This window comes from Ranitomeya imitator, chromosome 3 (genome assembly GCF_032444005.1).
Source record: "Ranitomeya imitator isolate aRanImi1 chromosome 3, aRanImi1.pri, whole genome shotgun sequence".
Taxonomy (NCBI): domain Eukaryota; kingdom Metazoa; phylum Chordata; class Amphibia; order Anura; family Dendrobatidae; genus Ranitomeya; species Ranitomeya imitator.
Genome location: NC_091284.1, coordinates 655,191,483 through 655,208,000, shown reverse-complemented (window position 1 = coordinate 655,208,000; position 16,518 = coordinate 655,191,483). Strand labels below are relative to the sequence as shown.

General features: G+C 43.1%; 1 protein-coding gene across 9 annotated transcripts in view; it reads left to right on the top strand.

Moving 5' to 3' along the window:
- Window positions 1-16,518, top strand: part of ENOX1 (ecto-NOX disulfide-thiol exchanger 1) — a 977,400-nt gene that overhangs the window by 577,455 nt on the left and 383,427 nt on the right. For 8 of the 9 annotated variants that reach the window (XM_069758240.1, XM_069758244.1, XM_069758247.1 and 5 more), the window contains 2 exons: window positions 636-776; window positions 9,958-10,095. In XM_069758240.1, the coding sequence (XP_069614341.1) occupies window positions 683-776; window positions 9,958-10,095 (232 nt within the window). In that variant the 5' untranslated portion in view covers window positions 636-682. The remainder of the gene's footprint in view (window positions 1-635; window positions 777-9,957; window positions 10,096-16,518) is intronic. The other variant, XM_069758249.1, reaches the window with a different exon arrangement.

Below are 16,518 nucleotides of genomic sequence, written 5' to 3'. Positions count from 1 at the left end.
AGTGAAAGGCACCTTATGTCTTGTGTTGGATCGCACAAGCCAATAAGGTCTTTTTGTCGGCCCAGTTCTTACCACAGTAATTAGAAAATAACCCATGAGAAATATGACGTTGATAACCTGTTATGTATTGATGATGTATGAATTATATTTCTAAATATGATAATGGCATAGTTCAGGATGAATGAAGTTATGCCAGTTTTTTTTATATATAAATAGGTCTTCTGCTATTGTAGTAATTTCCTTGTGTGGGTACATGGGATCCTAATCTGGCAGATATCACATGACATTCTTGTGTTGCATAATAGAGACCATTCTGCCTTTAAAGAGTAGGAAAAAAACGCTCTTTCCAGCAGAGCCACTCTTGTCTCGTCAAAAAAAGCAAAGATAGGTGAGTATTATTTCTGTGCAGGTCACCGGCAGGCACAGTGACCGCTGAATCGGTAGTAATGCAGGTACCGGCCGCTGAACAGTAGTTTGAAATGAAGGAAACGTTAATGTCCCAGAAGTATCGCAGTTGTGACCTTCTCATGCTCCAGTTTGGTCAGACTCGTCTTTTATGTTTTCAGATAGTTTAAACACTTAATACGATTTTGTTCTTCATTTCTCTCTTCTTTTTTTTTTTCCTCTCCATTTAGAATTTAGCAAGTTGCTGGAGGACCCTTCAATTAACAAAAAGGCTTTAATGTCTTTAAGTGATAACAATGCATTAAGAGCTGTATCCATAGTTGAAAGCACCGAAGAGCTGCAGAAAGGCCCTGCAAAAACAATGGCTGCAGGTAAGAAATCAAGCAGTGTTTTGCAATTATTCTAATCTATAAATATATGTGTGTATGGAGTGCGTAAATTGATGAAACTTCTAGTGTGAAAGTTATACTATCAGTGATGTCCCGGGCTGTGTGATGACACTTTGTATAACCATGTAGCATTCATTTTAGTAGTGTCTGCATTGCCACCATATTATCATGTTGTAGGGAAGCATCTACCTGTAAGTACTTAATGTGGTCTGCCCCCAAAGCAAGGATAGTTCCTGTAATGCAAGTCTTTCAGCATGCCACATTTGTAGTTTTGCTCACTAGATTAATTACATCCATGATGAAGGCACTCTAGTTGAACTAGATGGACATATAGTCTTCCTTCAACCTTAATAACTATGTAACTATGTAACTATGTGTACAGGGTGGATGGATAGAATTCTATAGGTGTCCGCTCTTCGCCTGTCGTTACACTGGCTGCCCATTCATTATAGAATCCAATTCAAAGTACTTGCTCTCACCCACAAAGCTCTCCACAGTGCAGCACCCGATTACTACATCTCCCTTATTTCTGTCTATCGGCCTAACCGACCGCTGCGCTCTGCAAATGACTTTCGACTAACCTCTGGACTAATCCATACCTCCCACTCCTGACTCCAAGACTTCTCCTGCGCTGTGCCAATCCTCTGGAATGCTCTACTGGAAGATATTAGGACCATCTACAATTTGCATAGTTTTAGGTGCTCCCTCAAAACACATTTGTTCAGAGCTGCCTATCATGTTCCCTAATCTAAAGGTAGCGTCGCTGTTTGGTCGCTGGAGAGCTGTCACACAGACCGCTCTCCAGCGACCAACGATGCCGGTAACCAGGGTAAACATCGGGTAACTAAGCGCAGGGCCGCGCTTAGTAACCCGATGTTTACCCTGGTTACCATCCTAAAAGTAAAAAAAACAAACAGTACATACTTACCTACAGCCGTCTGTCCTCCAGCGCTGTGCTCTGCACTCCTCCTGTACTGTCTGTGTGAGCACAGCGGCCGGAAAGCAGAGCGGTGACGTCACCGCTCTGCTTTCCAGCTGACCGACGCTCACAGTCAGTGCAGGAGGAGTGCAGAGCACAGCGCTGGAGGACAGACGGCTGTAGGTAAGTATGTAGTGTTTGTTTTTTTTACTTTTAGGATGGTAACCAGGGTAAACATCGGGTTACTAAGCGCGGCCCTGCGCTTAGTTACCCGATGTTTACCCTGGTTACCAGTGAAGACATCGCTGAATCGGTGTCACACACGCCGATTCAGCGATGTCTGCGGGGAGTCCAGCGACCAAATAAAGTTCTGGACTTTCTTCCCCGACCAGCGACAGCACAGCAGGGGCCTGATCGCTGCTGCCTGTCACACTGGACGATATCGCTAGCGAGGACGCTGCAACGTCACGGATCGCTAGCGATATCGTCTAGTGTGACGGTACCTTAAGTCATTTTGTGTGTGCATAGCCCATTCATGATCTCCATCTATCCCCCACCCCCTGAAGATGGCTGGACCATCATTGTAAATGCACACCTGTACTTTTTATCTCCCACACCTCATTGTAGATTGTAAGCTCTCACGAGCAGGGTCGTCTTATTTTGTTTTATTTATTGTATTGTTAATGTTGTTATTTATGACTTTTGTTTGAAACTATTAAACTGTAAAGCGCTGCGGAATATGTTGGTGCTATATAAATAAAAATTATTATTACAGTATTTTAGGTACAATGTTTAAGGTCTCAAAAATTGAGATATGCCACGGTTACGCCAGGAGCAGATGGAAATTATTTTTATTCATTTTTTTTTATGTAGACTCCACTGTATGTTCTTATGTGGCAATATATAATTAGCTTTTAGTAGATATTTAAGGAAAAACACATTTAGATAGGGTTCCATCCAACCAACAGAGGCCAAGAGATTGTCTTTATGGCCTGTGTTTGGCTGGTATATGGAAGTATAATAATATTTTTTTTTTCTTTTCAAAAAATGTTTTACTATATTTTATAAAGTAGTACACCACTATTTCATAAACAGGTTTGGGCTACAAAAGCAATAAACTTCAGGAAGTATTATTTCCATTGGCGAAGGGATAATCCTATTTCAATATACTGAAACAATGTCCCCAAAAATAAAAGTACACAAAGAAAATGAGCTACATATGTAAGCATCCTGCGTAGGTCCTATGCACAATATATACCGTATATACTCGAGTATAAGCCGACCCAAGTATAAGCCGACCCCCCTAATTTTGCCACAAAAAACTGGGAAAACTTATTGACTCGAGTATAAGCCTAGAGTAGGAAATGCAGCAGCTACTGGTGAATTTCAAAAATAAAAATAGATGCTCCATACCGTTCATTATTGCCCCATAGATGCTCCATATAAAGCTGTGCCCCATATAATGCTCTGCACCGTTCATTATTGCCCCATAGATGCTCCATATAAAGCTGTGCCCCATATAATGCTCTGCACCGTTCATTATTGCCCCATAGATGCTCCATATAAAGCTTTGCCCCACATATAATGCTCTGCACCGTTCATTGTGGCCCCATAGATGCTCCACATAAAGCTGTGCCCCATATACAGGTCCTTCTCAAAAAATTAGCATATAGTGTTAAATTTCATTATTTACCATAATGTAATGATTACAATTAAACTTTCATATATTATAGATTCATTATCCACCAACTGAAATTTGTCAGGTCTTTTATTGTTTTAATACTGATGATTTTGGCATACAACTCCTGATAACCCAAAAAACCTGTCTCAATAAATTAGCATATTTCACCCATCCAATCAAATAAAAGTGTTTTTTAATAACAAACAAAAAAACCATCAAATAATAATGTTCAGTTATGCACTCAATACTTGGTCGGGAATCCTTTGGCAGAAATGACTGCTTCAATGCGGCGTGGCATGGAGGCAATCAGCCTGTGACACTGCTGAGATGTTATGGAGGCCCAGGATGCTTCAATAGCGGCCTTAAGCTCATCCAGAGTGTTGGGTCTTGCGTCTCTCAACTTTCTCTTCACAATATCCCACAGATTCTCTTTGGGGTTCAGGTCAGGAGAGTTGGCAGGCCAATTGAGCACAGTAATACCATGGTCAGTAAACCATTTACCAGTGGTTTTGGCACTGTGAGCAGGTGCCAGGTCGTGCTGAAAAATGAAATCTTCATCTCCATAAAGCATTTCAGCCGATGGAAGCATGAAGTGCTCCAAAATCTCCTGATAGCTAGCTGCATTGACCCTGCCCTTGATGAAACACAGTGGACCAACACCAGCAGCTGACATGGCACCCCACACCATCACTGACTGTGGGTACTTGACACTGGACTTCAGGCATTTTGGCATTTCCTTCTCCCCAGTCTTCCTCCAGACTCTGGCACCTTGATTTCCGAATGACATGCAAAATTTGCTTTCATCAGAAAAAAGTACTTGGGACCACTTAGCAACAGTCCAGTGCTGCTTCTCTGTAGCCCAGGTCAGGCGCCTCTGCCGCTGTTTATGGTTCAAACGTGGCTTTACCTGGGGAATGCGGCACCTGTAGCCCATTTCCTGCACACCAGACTCAGTCCACTGCTTCCTCAGGTTCCCCAAGGTCTGGAATCGGTCCTTCTCCACAATCTTCCTCAGGGTCCGGTCTCCTCTTCTCGTTGTACAGCGTTTTCTGCCACATTGTTTCCTTCCAACAGACTTACCATTGAGGTGCCTTGATACAGCACTCTGGGAACAGCCTATTTGTTGAGAAATTTCTTTCTGGGTCTTACCCTCTTGCTTGAGGGTGTCAATGATGGCCTTCTTGACATCTGTCAGGTCGCTAGTCTTACCCATGATGGGGGTTTTGAGTAATGAACCAGGCAGGGAGTTTATAAAAGCCTCAGGTATCTTTTGCATGTGTTTAGAGTTAATTAGTTGATTCAGAAGATTAGGGTAATAGGTCGTTTAGAGAACCTTTTCTTGATATGCTAATTTATTGAGACAGGTTTTTTGGGTTATCAGGAGTTGTATGCCAAAATCATCAGTATTAAAACAATAAAAGACCTGACAAATTTCAGTTGGTGGATAATGAATCTATAATATATGAAAGTTTAATTGTAATCATTACATTATGGTAAATAATGAAATTTAACACTATATGCTAATTTTTTGAGAAGGACCTGTATAATGCTCTGCACTGTTCATTATGGCCCCATAGATGCTCCATAGAAAGCTGTGCCATATATAATGCTCTGCACCGTTGATTATTACCCCATAGATGCTCCATATAAAGCTGTCCAATATATAATGCTGCTGCTGCAATAAAAAAAAAAAAATCACATACTCACCTCTCTTACTCAGGACGCCGGCGCTTTCAATATTTACCTGCTCCTCGTGCGGCTCCGTCTCCAGCACTGACGCTCAGCAGAGGACGCGCACTGACTACGTCCCCGCACCCTCCGACCTGAGCGTCACTGCCAGAGGACGCTGGAGACGGAGCCGCACCGGAGCGAGGAGCAGGTAAATATCGCGCAGCGCTCCCCTCCCCGTATACTTACCTGCTCCCGTCGCGATCCCTGCAGTCCCGGCTTCTCCCGGCGCTTTATCTTCTTGCTGTATTGAGTGGTCACAGTTACTGCTCATTTTCAGTCATGAATAGGCGGCTCCACCTCTATGGGAGGTGGAGCCGCCTATTCATGACTGTAATGAGCGGTACCATGTGACCGCTCAATACAGGAAGAAGATGCAGAGCTGGAAGAAGCCGGGACTGCAGGGACCGCGCCGGAGCAGGTAAGTATAATTACACAGCCCCCGCTCCCCCTCCCCTGCCGACCCCCGGGTATGACTCGAGTATAAGCCGAGAGGGGGACTTTCAGCCCCAAAAAATGGGCTGAAAATCTCGGCTTATACTCGAGTACATACGGTACCTTATGGGAATAAGCAGGTTAGAAATAGGAGAAAACCTCTAAGGCTAAATAGAACTGTGAGGGGCACAATAAAAGGCAAAATGAATAGAGAATGAAAGCAAGAAGATAGAGACAAGGCATTAAACCCTGTAGACTGTGAGCTCTCGCCGGCAGGGTCCTCTCTCCTCCTGTACTTGTGTGTGCCTTGTATTACTCATGTTTATTGTACTTGTCCATATTTGCCCCGTTCACATGTAAAGCGCCATGGAATAAATGGTGCTATAAAAATGTATAATAATAATTTTAGAGCGAAAAATAAATTTGTGTTAAAAACAAAAATAAAGAAAACAAGTAAAGACTTAGAGACTCTTTTCCAAAGAAAGTAAAAGTAATCCAATTTTTTTTTTTTTTACCTACATAAACAGTAAGACTCAAAAATAATAGTGTTGGGCCCCTAAAAATAATCTGGATGAAAGAGGATGAGGACAATCGCCTGATCTGTTAAATGCCTCAGTGAGTGCAAAGAGTGACCAAGGTTATTAAGGGAATGGGTGGACTGCAATACCAAGATAGGTTATAAAACTTGGGGTTATTCAGTTTGGAAAATGAAGGCTTAAAGGGAACCTATCACCCCGAAAATCGCGGGTGAGGTAATCCCACCGGCATCAGGGGCTTATCTGCAGCATTCTGTAATGCTGTAGATAAGCCCCCGATGTTATCTGAAAAAGGAGAAAAAGACGTTACATTATACTCACCCAGGGGCGGTCCCGCTGCTGGTCAGGTCGGATGGGCGTCTCCGGTCCGCTCCGGCGCCTCCTATCTTCTTTCCATGACGTCCTCTTCTGATCTTCAGCCACGGCTCCGGCGCAGGCGTACTTTGCTCTGCCCTCTTGAGGGCAGAGGATAGTACTGTAGTGCGCAGGCGCCGGAAAGGTCAGAGGCCCGGCGCCTGCGCACTGCAGTACTTTGTCTGCCCTCAAGAGGGCAGAGCAAAGTACGCCTGCGCCGGAGCCGTGGCTGAAGATCAGAACAGGACGTCATGGAAAGAAGATAGGAGGCGCCGGAGCGGACCAGAGACGCCCATCCGACCTGACCAGCAGCGGGACCGCCCCTGGGTGAGTATAATCTAACGTCTTTTTCTCCATTTTCAGGTAACATCGGGGGCTTATCTACAGCATTACAGAATGCTGCAGATAAGCCCCTGATGCCGGTGGGATTACCTCACCCGCGATTTTCGGGGTGACAGGTTCCCTTTAAGGGGATCTTTTTACAGTGTACAATTATGAGAGCAGGCAGTTTAGAGACAATAAGGCTGTGAGACAGTGGATCTTTCTGCCACATGATGTCAGAATGGGTAATTCAGACATCAGTACAAGAAGGGCCTGGATACCTTTCATGAAGAAATATAAGGTTATGGGTACTAGATTCTGTGATGGGGTGTTTATCCAGGGAACTAGTCTGATTGTTGCATGTGGAGTTGGGATGCTAATATGGGGCATTTAACATGGGGTTTTACTTACCTGTGGAGCAACGAGTTAGGATATAACCTGAACTCAATGGACTTGTCTTTTTTCAACCTGCAAACTTTGAAACGTTTAAAAGAAGAAAAAAAAACATGTCAACATAAAATAGCCACAGCTTTCCATCAGAGGTGTATATGATTTAGAAAGCATACCTCTAATGAAGACTATCTATAATGTGATCAAAGCCTAAAAAGTACATCTCTGCCATGTAGTTAGTAACAATATGGTCTGTAAATGCAACATAACATTTAAATGACTGTTTTTACTAAGACATGTCCTACGTGACTGTACACATGTAATACACATTCTGTGACAGATTGATGTGCGTGAGATGTTACTCACCACTTTTATGATAGCTTTATTTTGACAAGTGTGAAGGCACATATCAGAACAAATAAGAAAACACATGTAAAACCATGGAACTTGTGTCTCAAGGTTGTTTTCCCAAGACTTCTTTAGTCAATCACTTAACTGTGAGCTCAGTCCGTCCAAAACATTTGTTCCATGAAATGCTTGTGAAGTTTGACAGCTTTTCTACTGATCACTGCTTGCCGATGCCACCTGTAATGTTGTCTGTTTCTTTTCTTGCTTCAAAAGGACATTTGAAAAGCTAAAATAAGGATCTTTGTGTGTTGACGGGCACAGTCAACTGTCCCTAATGATCACTGTGTAACACATCCATTTGTATATTCCGTGTAGGAAATCACTTTATTTACATCACCATCACACACCTATTCCATTTATTTTTTATTAAATTCCTACATTTCTGAAAGCAAGTCTGGTGAATTTATCAGTAGAAGTAACAAAATAGGCCATATTACTATTTATTTGACAACCAAATTGGAAGCAAGGCAAGGAAGTCCACTTATGTGTCGCATTCATGATGGGGGTTGGATGCTTAATATTGTAACTGCGCACAAATAAAGCTACTATAAGGTGCCAGTCACATGGTTATGTCACCATAGTTGCTTGCCCCCAGTTGGTGACATCCATAATAATGGATTAGTGAGACTGCCTGGAAGCTGACAAGTATATACCAGAAGGTGCTGACACCCCATTGTCTTAAGAATTTCTCCCATTAATCAGACTAATTATCCCAATACATTAGACTCTCTCCCACAATTCAAAGCTTCAAAAGCAACTTTACAGGGAACCTGTCACCCTTTTTGGCCGATACGAGTTACGGCCATCACCTTTCATGGCTGATATGCAGCATTCTATATTGCTGTAGATAAGCCCCCAGTCCGACCTGCAAGAGAAGAAAAATAACTTTTATTATACTCACCTGGGGGGCGGTCTGGTCCGATGCGCGACTCTGGTCTTGGTCCGGCGCCTCCCATCTTCTTGCAATGCCATTCTCCTGTTTGCTTCATGTGAATGACGCCCTCCTGCATCATCCACACAGGCTCCCCTGCATTGCGCTTCGGCGCAGGTGTACTTTTCTGCCCTGTTGAGAGCAGAGCAAAGTACTGCAGTGCGCAGGCGCTGGGAAATTTCAGAGAGGCCCGGCACCTGCGCACTGTAGGACTTCGCTCTGCCCTCAGATAAGTATGCCTGCCCAGGAGCGCAATGCTGGGAAGCCTATGTGGTTGATGCAGGGGCGCGTCATCCACATGAAGCAAACAGGAGAATGGCATTGCAAGAAGATGGGAGGCGCTGGACCAAGACCAGAGACGTCCCATCGGACAGGTCCGCCCCCCCCAGGTGAGTATAATAAAATTATAATATAATATTATTTTTCTTCTCTTACAGGTTTAATCAGGGTTTTATATACAGCATTATTAAATGCTGTAGATAACCCCTGAAAGGTGATGGCCATAACTCTTATCGGCCAAACCTGGTAACAGGTTCCCTTTAAAACCCAACTCTTCTAGCAAGTAAAGTGCACAAATGCTTCAGTGACTACAACACTCCTCTACTTTCTTTCTCACTCCTGTGTGAACGCTTGCAGTCAGGGTTCTATTCATTATATTTTCCTATCATGTAATCCCTGCAGCCTGTTACTGGCCCCAGTTGCATGTGCTACAGATGAACATGGAGCCCAATAATGGGCCAGTAATTGGCTGCATCCTTCAGATCACTATCGATCAGGACGTCATCACTTTCATTAGCTGTAGAGGCAAGGGTTCCAAAAATATAATTATGATCTGTAAAATTAGTAATACTCCTCCACAGTAAGCCCACCAATGGCTCCTTGTGCTACTACAGCCTCTATGTGTCCACTGTTTTTTTTCTGTTGAGTTTATGGGTCCAGGGGATGTGTTATAATACATAGCATTTGCTGGCTTATCTCGGAGGAGTGAAATTGAGTTTTCCATGATGACAAATTTGTAGCACTAAAGAATAAATAATCTGAATGACAAACCAACATAACCACCATCAAATTTCCCAATAGTCCTCAAAGGTCAGTGTGCCAGGTAGTTGCAGCAAAACATGCGTTTCCCACTTTTTTTCTCATTACTAAATTTGTGTGATTTGCTTTCAGTTCTGTAGTAAAGCTCGAGGACAACCTCAGTGGCTTTGTTTTTTATGGGAATGTTCTTTGTCCTGTGCGTTTTTATCTTTGGACCTATTTAGTCCCAACACACAGCGCTCTGTCTGATTTATTTTGCACTTTGCTCATGCAAATGTTATAAATTACAACAGCCTCCGTAAACTAAAGCAAAAATCCCGTAAAGCCAATCCACATGAAATGAAACCTTTGCCAAAATAGATTTCTCTCTGGTTCCTCCATTGCCAGTTTTGCTTTATGTGTCTTTCTCCTCCTGTCTGCAGCAGCTGATGCCATGGGAAGTATAGCTATCAATGCCACGCACCTCACCATGTCGGTTACAGACCCAACGGCTTGGGCTACGGCTATGAATAATCTCGGGATGGTCCCTGTAGGACTTGCTGGCCAGCAGCTGGTTTCAGGTAAGAGCTCTTGTCTGCAGATTGATTGTCCTAATCTAGTTGAAACATAAGTGGATCAGTCTCTCCAAAGTGCCATTTTATTTATTTCTACTTCTCCCGCTCACTGCTTGGATACGGTATGACAATGGACGGCACCCGCTGTAACGCTGCCCAGTGAGTCAGCCACAATTCTTCAGGGCACCGCATTCTGAAAAACAATCTGTATCCCCTTCTCGGCTGCTGAGACGGGAGGATAGTGGGAAGGTGATTAGCCTTTTATAGTCACATTTCTATGCAGAATAAAAAACGCGGCCATTGGCTGAAACCTCCTGCCAGGAGCTGGAGCATTGAGCGCTGTATGCTGGCGTGAGAGCGCATACTGATAACGAGGGATTAAAATAAACCCCGCGCTCTGCATTGTAAAACAAACCTTATTTTCTTAATTAACAGTCATTTGGTGCTTCGGAGCCATGCATGTTGACTATAGTCATATTGATTTTAGGAAACGTATATTATGACGGAGCCTGTTATAAAACTTAGCGAGAGGATGGTTTCACACCGTATATTCATTAGGTGACTTGGTACAGCGACGTCCAAATTAAGTTCTGTCTTCAAGCAAGGAATGTACCGAGCGATAGGAAAAAAATAAAACAAAAGCCAAACTCTCGGTCATTCACAGGCTCCGTTTTTAGGTCTCATCTACACATATATGATCAGCACTTGGGTATATAAATATGTATTGCGCATATAGAATGCATTTTAGGGTAGGCAGCTTCTGAAAAGCGCACTGGCTTACATTTTAATATTTAGATGATAAATAGGTGATACATTATTGTTCCATCAATATTTAAAGGCAAACCCTGACCTTTATGCCGTGCATCATTTTTATTCTGTCTGGAAAGTGTATAATAAGGTCACGCTCGATGCTTTCTCACAGTAATGTTTTCTCCACTGTAATGATCAGAAGGCTGAACAGCTTCACGCTGGGTAAAACTGAAAGCGGTGCATGGATTCAAATGCATATTTATATAGGTTGGCGTCATAAAGACACTAGTGTAAGGAATAGCGGCTGAGCCAAATAGCACGACAGGTGGCAGATCTCTGGTGCAGAAATGTTTCCTTGACTTGTGCTTAATGGTGCACATGCTCTCAGCTGCCTGCTTTTTACAGTGTAGATCACATTATAAGCCATGATGGGGCCCTTCTCCTCCATACCACTACTAATTCCTGTAGCAGGGATAATTCCATAGTAGAATGCCTAGTAATATCTATGATTAATACCAGACATGCATGGAACAACATTTTCAAATTGTTAGAAATTTCATTATTGCTCACTTAAAAATGTTTCAACCACTAAAACATTGCATATGTGATGATGTGTGGTTGATATAGGATGGCCACTAAGCAGGGTCGTGCATAGAAATCATAGGGTGCCATAGCAGAAGTTTTAAATGGGCCACCCACCCAGCAAAAATAAATATTTTGCGGGGTCATGGAAGAGCATATCTTACAAATTTGCAGACTTAAAGTAATTTTCCTTCTACTGAAGCCTTTGATTGCCCTTTCATTTCACCCATAAAGTATGATGCCAACAAATGTGCCCCCCAAACACCGGATGATATCCCGACAGTGAATTTGAACACACAGTGATCTCCACACGCACAGTATGATGACCCTACTGTACCACATATCTCCCTCTGCAAAGTATGGTGACACCAACACTGTATGATCCGACAATTGTGACTCCCACACAGCTCTCCATGCATTATAGGGGACCTATAGACCGTATAATGGCCCCACAACACACTGTGTATTGGCCCCACTAGCCCTCCAAACAGTATGATGGACCCCACACATTGTTATGGATCCCACACAAATCTCACACTGCATAATTGCGTTCATATAATACAATGGTGGACCAGAAGTCACTTCTCAGTGTACGTCCAAGAGTGCTAGAACAAGGCTCTTCAGGATGCTGAATTTACTTTGAAGATCCATCTCCAAATGGCTCTGATGCTTTATAAAAGTTTCCCAGTCTCTGCCCACGTAACTTGATTTGAAACTCCTCAGTGTCCCTCCTCCCTGCTAAGGTCTCACTCAGCTCAGTATAAATTACAGCTTTCAGTCAGGTTGGTGAGTCGAGACAGAATACACTTCAACTCAAGAGTTGTATAATTATAGAGCTGGACTACTATAGTTCTCATCATAATACAGTAATGGTATTTTATAACCATTCATGTATTTTCAAAGCCAATACCTTTGTCTCATCAGGTCTAAGAGATCTCTTTAATAATGTATATATTTTGTATTGTGAAATCTGGTGACAGATCTACTTTAAAGGGATTATTTAAAATAAACCTTTTACCTGACAAAACGTTATTAACCTGCAGATATGGGGTTAATCTGCAGCTTAATAGCATTGTGAACCTGCCCATCGCTGGCACTTAGACCCACGCTGCCGGGAGGAGATGAACTTTATTCTCCCCCTCCGGCTGCGTCTCAGTTTTAGTCAAGGGGGCAGCAGCGGTGCTGGTTCAGTAACTGCTCTATGTATAGAGAGCGGCGATTGTAATTGTACCCCTGACACTGACTGGACACGATGACCCTGGAGGTCTCTTCCAACTCTAATATTCTAATATTCCCTTAAGGGGAACCCCCCCCCCCCCAGGTGTTTGAAACTGAAAGAGCCATCTTGTGCAGCAGTAATGCTGCATTCTGACAAGGTGGCTCTTTTAGTTATTGGTGCTGTAAATTCAGAAATAATCCGTATTGTAATTTGTCTGAAATACCTGTCTTCAGTCCGGGAGGAAGGCCTTTCCCCCCTGCTGCAGATGTCTCACAGCCGTCACTCAAGTCTTCTTGGCTCCGGGCGCCGCCTCCTCAGCGCTGTTTTGAAATCTGCCGGTGCCTGTGCTCTTTTGTCTTGCCTGGGGCAGGCGCAGTGAGCGCTGCCAGTCTGTCCTCATATGCAGTCTCGCTGACTGCGCCTGTGCGGCCGCCCTGCTTGTGAATCCCAGCCCCTCAGTGTCTTATGATTTATTCACACTGCAGGGCTGGGATTCCTGGGCATGCGCACTGCAGGTCTAAGCCACTCACCCAGGTCGCAGTGCGCATGCCCAGGAATCCCAGCCCTGCAGTGTGAAAAAATCATAAGACACTGAGGGGCTGGGATTCACAAGCAGGGCGGCCGCACAGGCGCAGTCAGCGAGACTGCATATGAGGACAGACTGGCAGCGCTCACTGCGCCTGCCCCAGGCAAGACAAAAGAGCACAGGCACCGGCAGATTTCAAAACAGCGCTGAGGAGGCGGCGCCCGGCGCCAAGAAGACTTGAGTGACGGCTGTGAGGCATCTGCAGCAGGGGGGAAAGGCCTTCCTCCCGGACTGAAGACAGGTATTTCAGACAGATTACAAAACGGAATATTTCTGCATTTACAGCACCAATAACTAAAAGAGCCACCTTGTCGGAATGCAGCATTACTGCTGCACAAGGTGGCTCTTTTAGTTTCAAACGCCTAGGGGGGTGACCGGTTCCCTTTAAGCACATGATTTGTGGCCAGGCCTAGAGCTGAACCGCCCCAAACTTACTATAATTGACCTATTTAAGCGAGAGGCCAATTACTTTTCAAATCCTGGATAAGCCCCATTAACTATCTGGATTAAGGTTCGCATAGAGCCTAAAATTACATCTTATTAAACTGTTTATTCTTGACTTTAAGCGACCGTAATTTATTTATTCATATTTAAAGAAAGAAAGAATCTAATGAAATCTTCTGATATGTGATGGGTGTGGTACACATGAGAAGATCACTTTGCCAAAGTCACAATTCTACCACCCCACTCTGCATTACGATGCCGTTTATTGCTGTAGATTTGTAACAAAGAACGCCGAGCAGTGACAATGGGGTTTGAGGCTTATATAGAGACCTTATATTCCTATTCCTTGCATTTAGTCGTGGCTTGAGATCACGCCCCAGACCGCCCCCCAGGTGAGTACAATCTAACTTGTTTTTCTTCTCTTTCAGGTTACATTGGGGGCCTATCTGCAGCATTACAGAATGCTGTAGATAAGCCCCTGATGTTGGTGGCCGCAGCTTATAGGGCCAAAATGAGGTGGCAGATTCCCTTTAAATCCAAAGTGAAATTTGAAGAATATCAGATATAGAAGTAATTTATTGGCTGTGACTTCAGCTATATATTTTTTCTATGGAATAAAAAATGATATTGGATGAGAAAGCCTTTTCCCTGAATGGTGAGGTTGAATCCTACTGTAGTTCTTTAGGTGTCACAAGGCAAACGGTAACTTCCCGCCCTGCTAGGAACTGCAGATGGATATTACATGAATTATGCACGGTGGCGCAGTGGTTAGCACAGCAGCCTTGCAGCGCTGGGGTCCTGGGTTCTAATCCCACCCAGGACAACATCTGCAAAGAGTTTGTATGTTCTCTCCGTGTTTGCGTGGGTTTCCTCCGGGCACTCCGGTTTCCTCCCACATTCCAAAGACATACTGATAGGGATTCTAGATTGTGAGCCCCATCAGGGACAGTGATGATAATGTGTGCAAACTGTAAAGCGCTGCGGAATATGTTAGCGCTATATAAAAATAAAGATTATTATTATTTTATTATTATGCAGCATTGGGAGAGGTTTCTTTAGTATGACACTTTGTATTAATTCAATTTCTAGACCTGACTACAGTAGCTGACAACCACATTAAACAGAGTTGAAAAATTGTCAGACAGAAATATCACTGTGTATCTGACCCCCTCACTGCTAGTACAGTGCCCGCCACTGCATTGTGCCTAGATTAGGGGAAAGGATCCATCTAATAAATGGAAGGAATGGCGGAGAGGAAAGCATAAAGTGAAGTGGCTCAGAAATTGAATGTCAGACATCACAGCTTGAACATCAGTATTGTGATTAATGCTCTTTTGGGTAAAAGTCGTTTTGCAGATGCAGAATTTAATCATATTCATACGACTGTACAATGTTTTTATACCACAAGACAGCACAGATGAATGATGCTGATAAACATTGTATCTGAGCCTCAGACACCCCGTTCTCTGAAAGTGTTTCTATTACCAAAAAGTGCTGTCAGTTTGTATTTTTCACCACTGATACAATCTCACATACCTTCCTGGTTGGTTGAAAAATGATCAAACTATTTCCTAGGGGACATTAAAGTGTTACTTTTCCTATATCATCCTCTGGGTATTCTCTAGTCCCTTTATGCTCGCGCTCATGACTTTAGAGTACGGTGAATTTCCAAGAATAAGTCCAAAAAGTTTTGTTATTGTCAAAATATTCTAACAGTGTACCACTGAGAATCTGAAGAATTTTCCTCATTATAGCAAACAATAGTATGTTGCTAAATTAAGACCATGATTTAAAAAAAAAATCCTTTGTTTCTACTTCTTCATTGTTCACTGTAGAAAAATAGGCAATACATGTGTTTTACATTTTTGTAACTTTGGTAAATTCTCTTAATTTCTAAAAATTTTCAATTTATTTTATGTGCTTTCTCATGTGTTTTTATCTGATTCCCTTCCCATCCGCCCAATGTGGCAAATGATTAAACATAAGGTTGCTGCAAGATGTATGTGAACAGTCCATATAGTGTATTCACATTTGGTAAAATAGATACAGTGCCTTGCAAAAGTATTCGGCCCCCTGGAACTTTTCAACCTTTTCCCACATATCATGCTTCAAACATAAAGATACCAAATGTTAATTTTTGGTGAAGAATCAACAACAAGTGGAACACAATTGTGAAGTTGAATGAAATTCATTGGTTATTTTAAATTTTTGTGAAAAATTCAAAAACTGAAAAGTGGGGTCCCTTTACTTTCAGTGCAGAAAACTCACTCCAGAAGTTCATTGTGGATCTCTGAATGATCCCATGTTGCCCTAAATGCCTAATGATGATAAATATAATCCACCTGTGTGTAATCAAGTCTCCGTATAAATGCACCTGCTCTGTGATAGTCTCAGGGTTCTATTTGAAGCACAGAGAGCATCATGAAGACCAAGGAACACAACAGGCAGGTCCGTGATACTGTTGTGGAGAAGTTTAAAGCCGGATTTGGATACAAAATGATTTCCGAAGCTTTAAACATCCCAAGGAGCACTGTGCAAGCGATCATATTGAAATGGAAGGAGTATCATACCACTGCAAATCTACCAAGACCCGGCCGTCCCTCTAAACTTTCATCTCAAACAAGGAGGACTGATCAGAGATGCAGCCAAGAGGCCCATGATCACTCTGGATGAACTGCAGAGATCTACAGCTGAGGTGAGACAGTCTGTCCATAGGACAATAATCAGTCGTACACTGCACAAATCTGGCCTTTATGGAAGAGTTGCAAAAAGAAAGCCATTTCTTAAAGATATCCATAAAAAGTGTTGTTTAAAGTTGTCAACAAGCCACCTGGGAGACACACCAAAC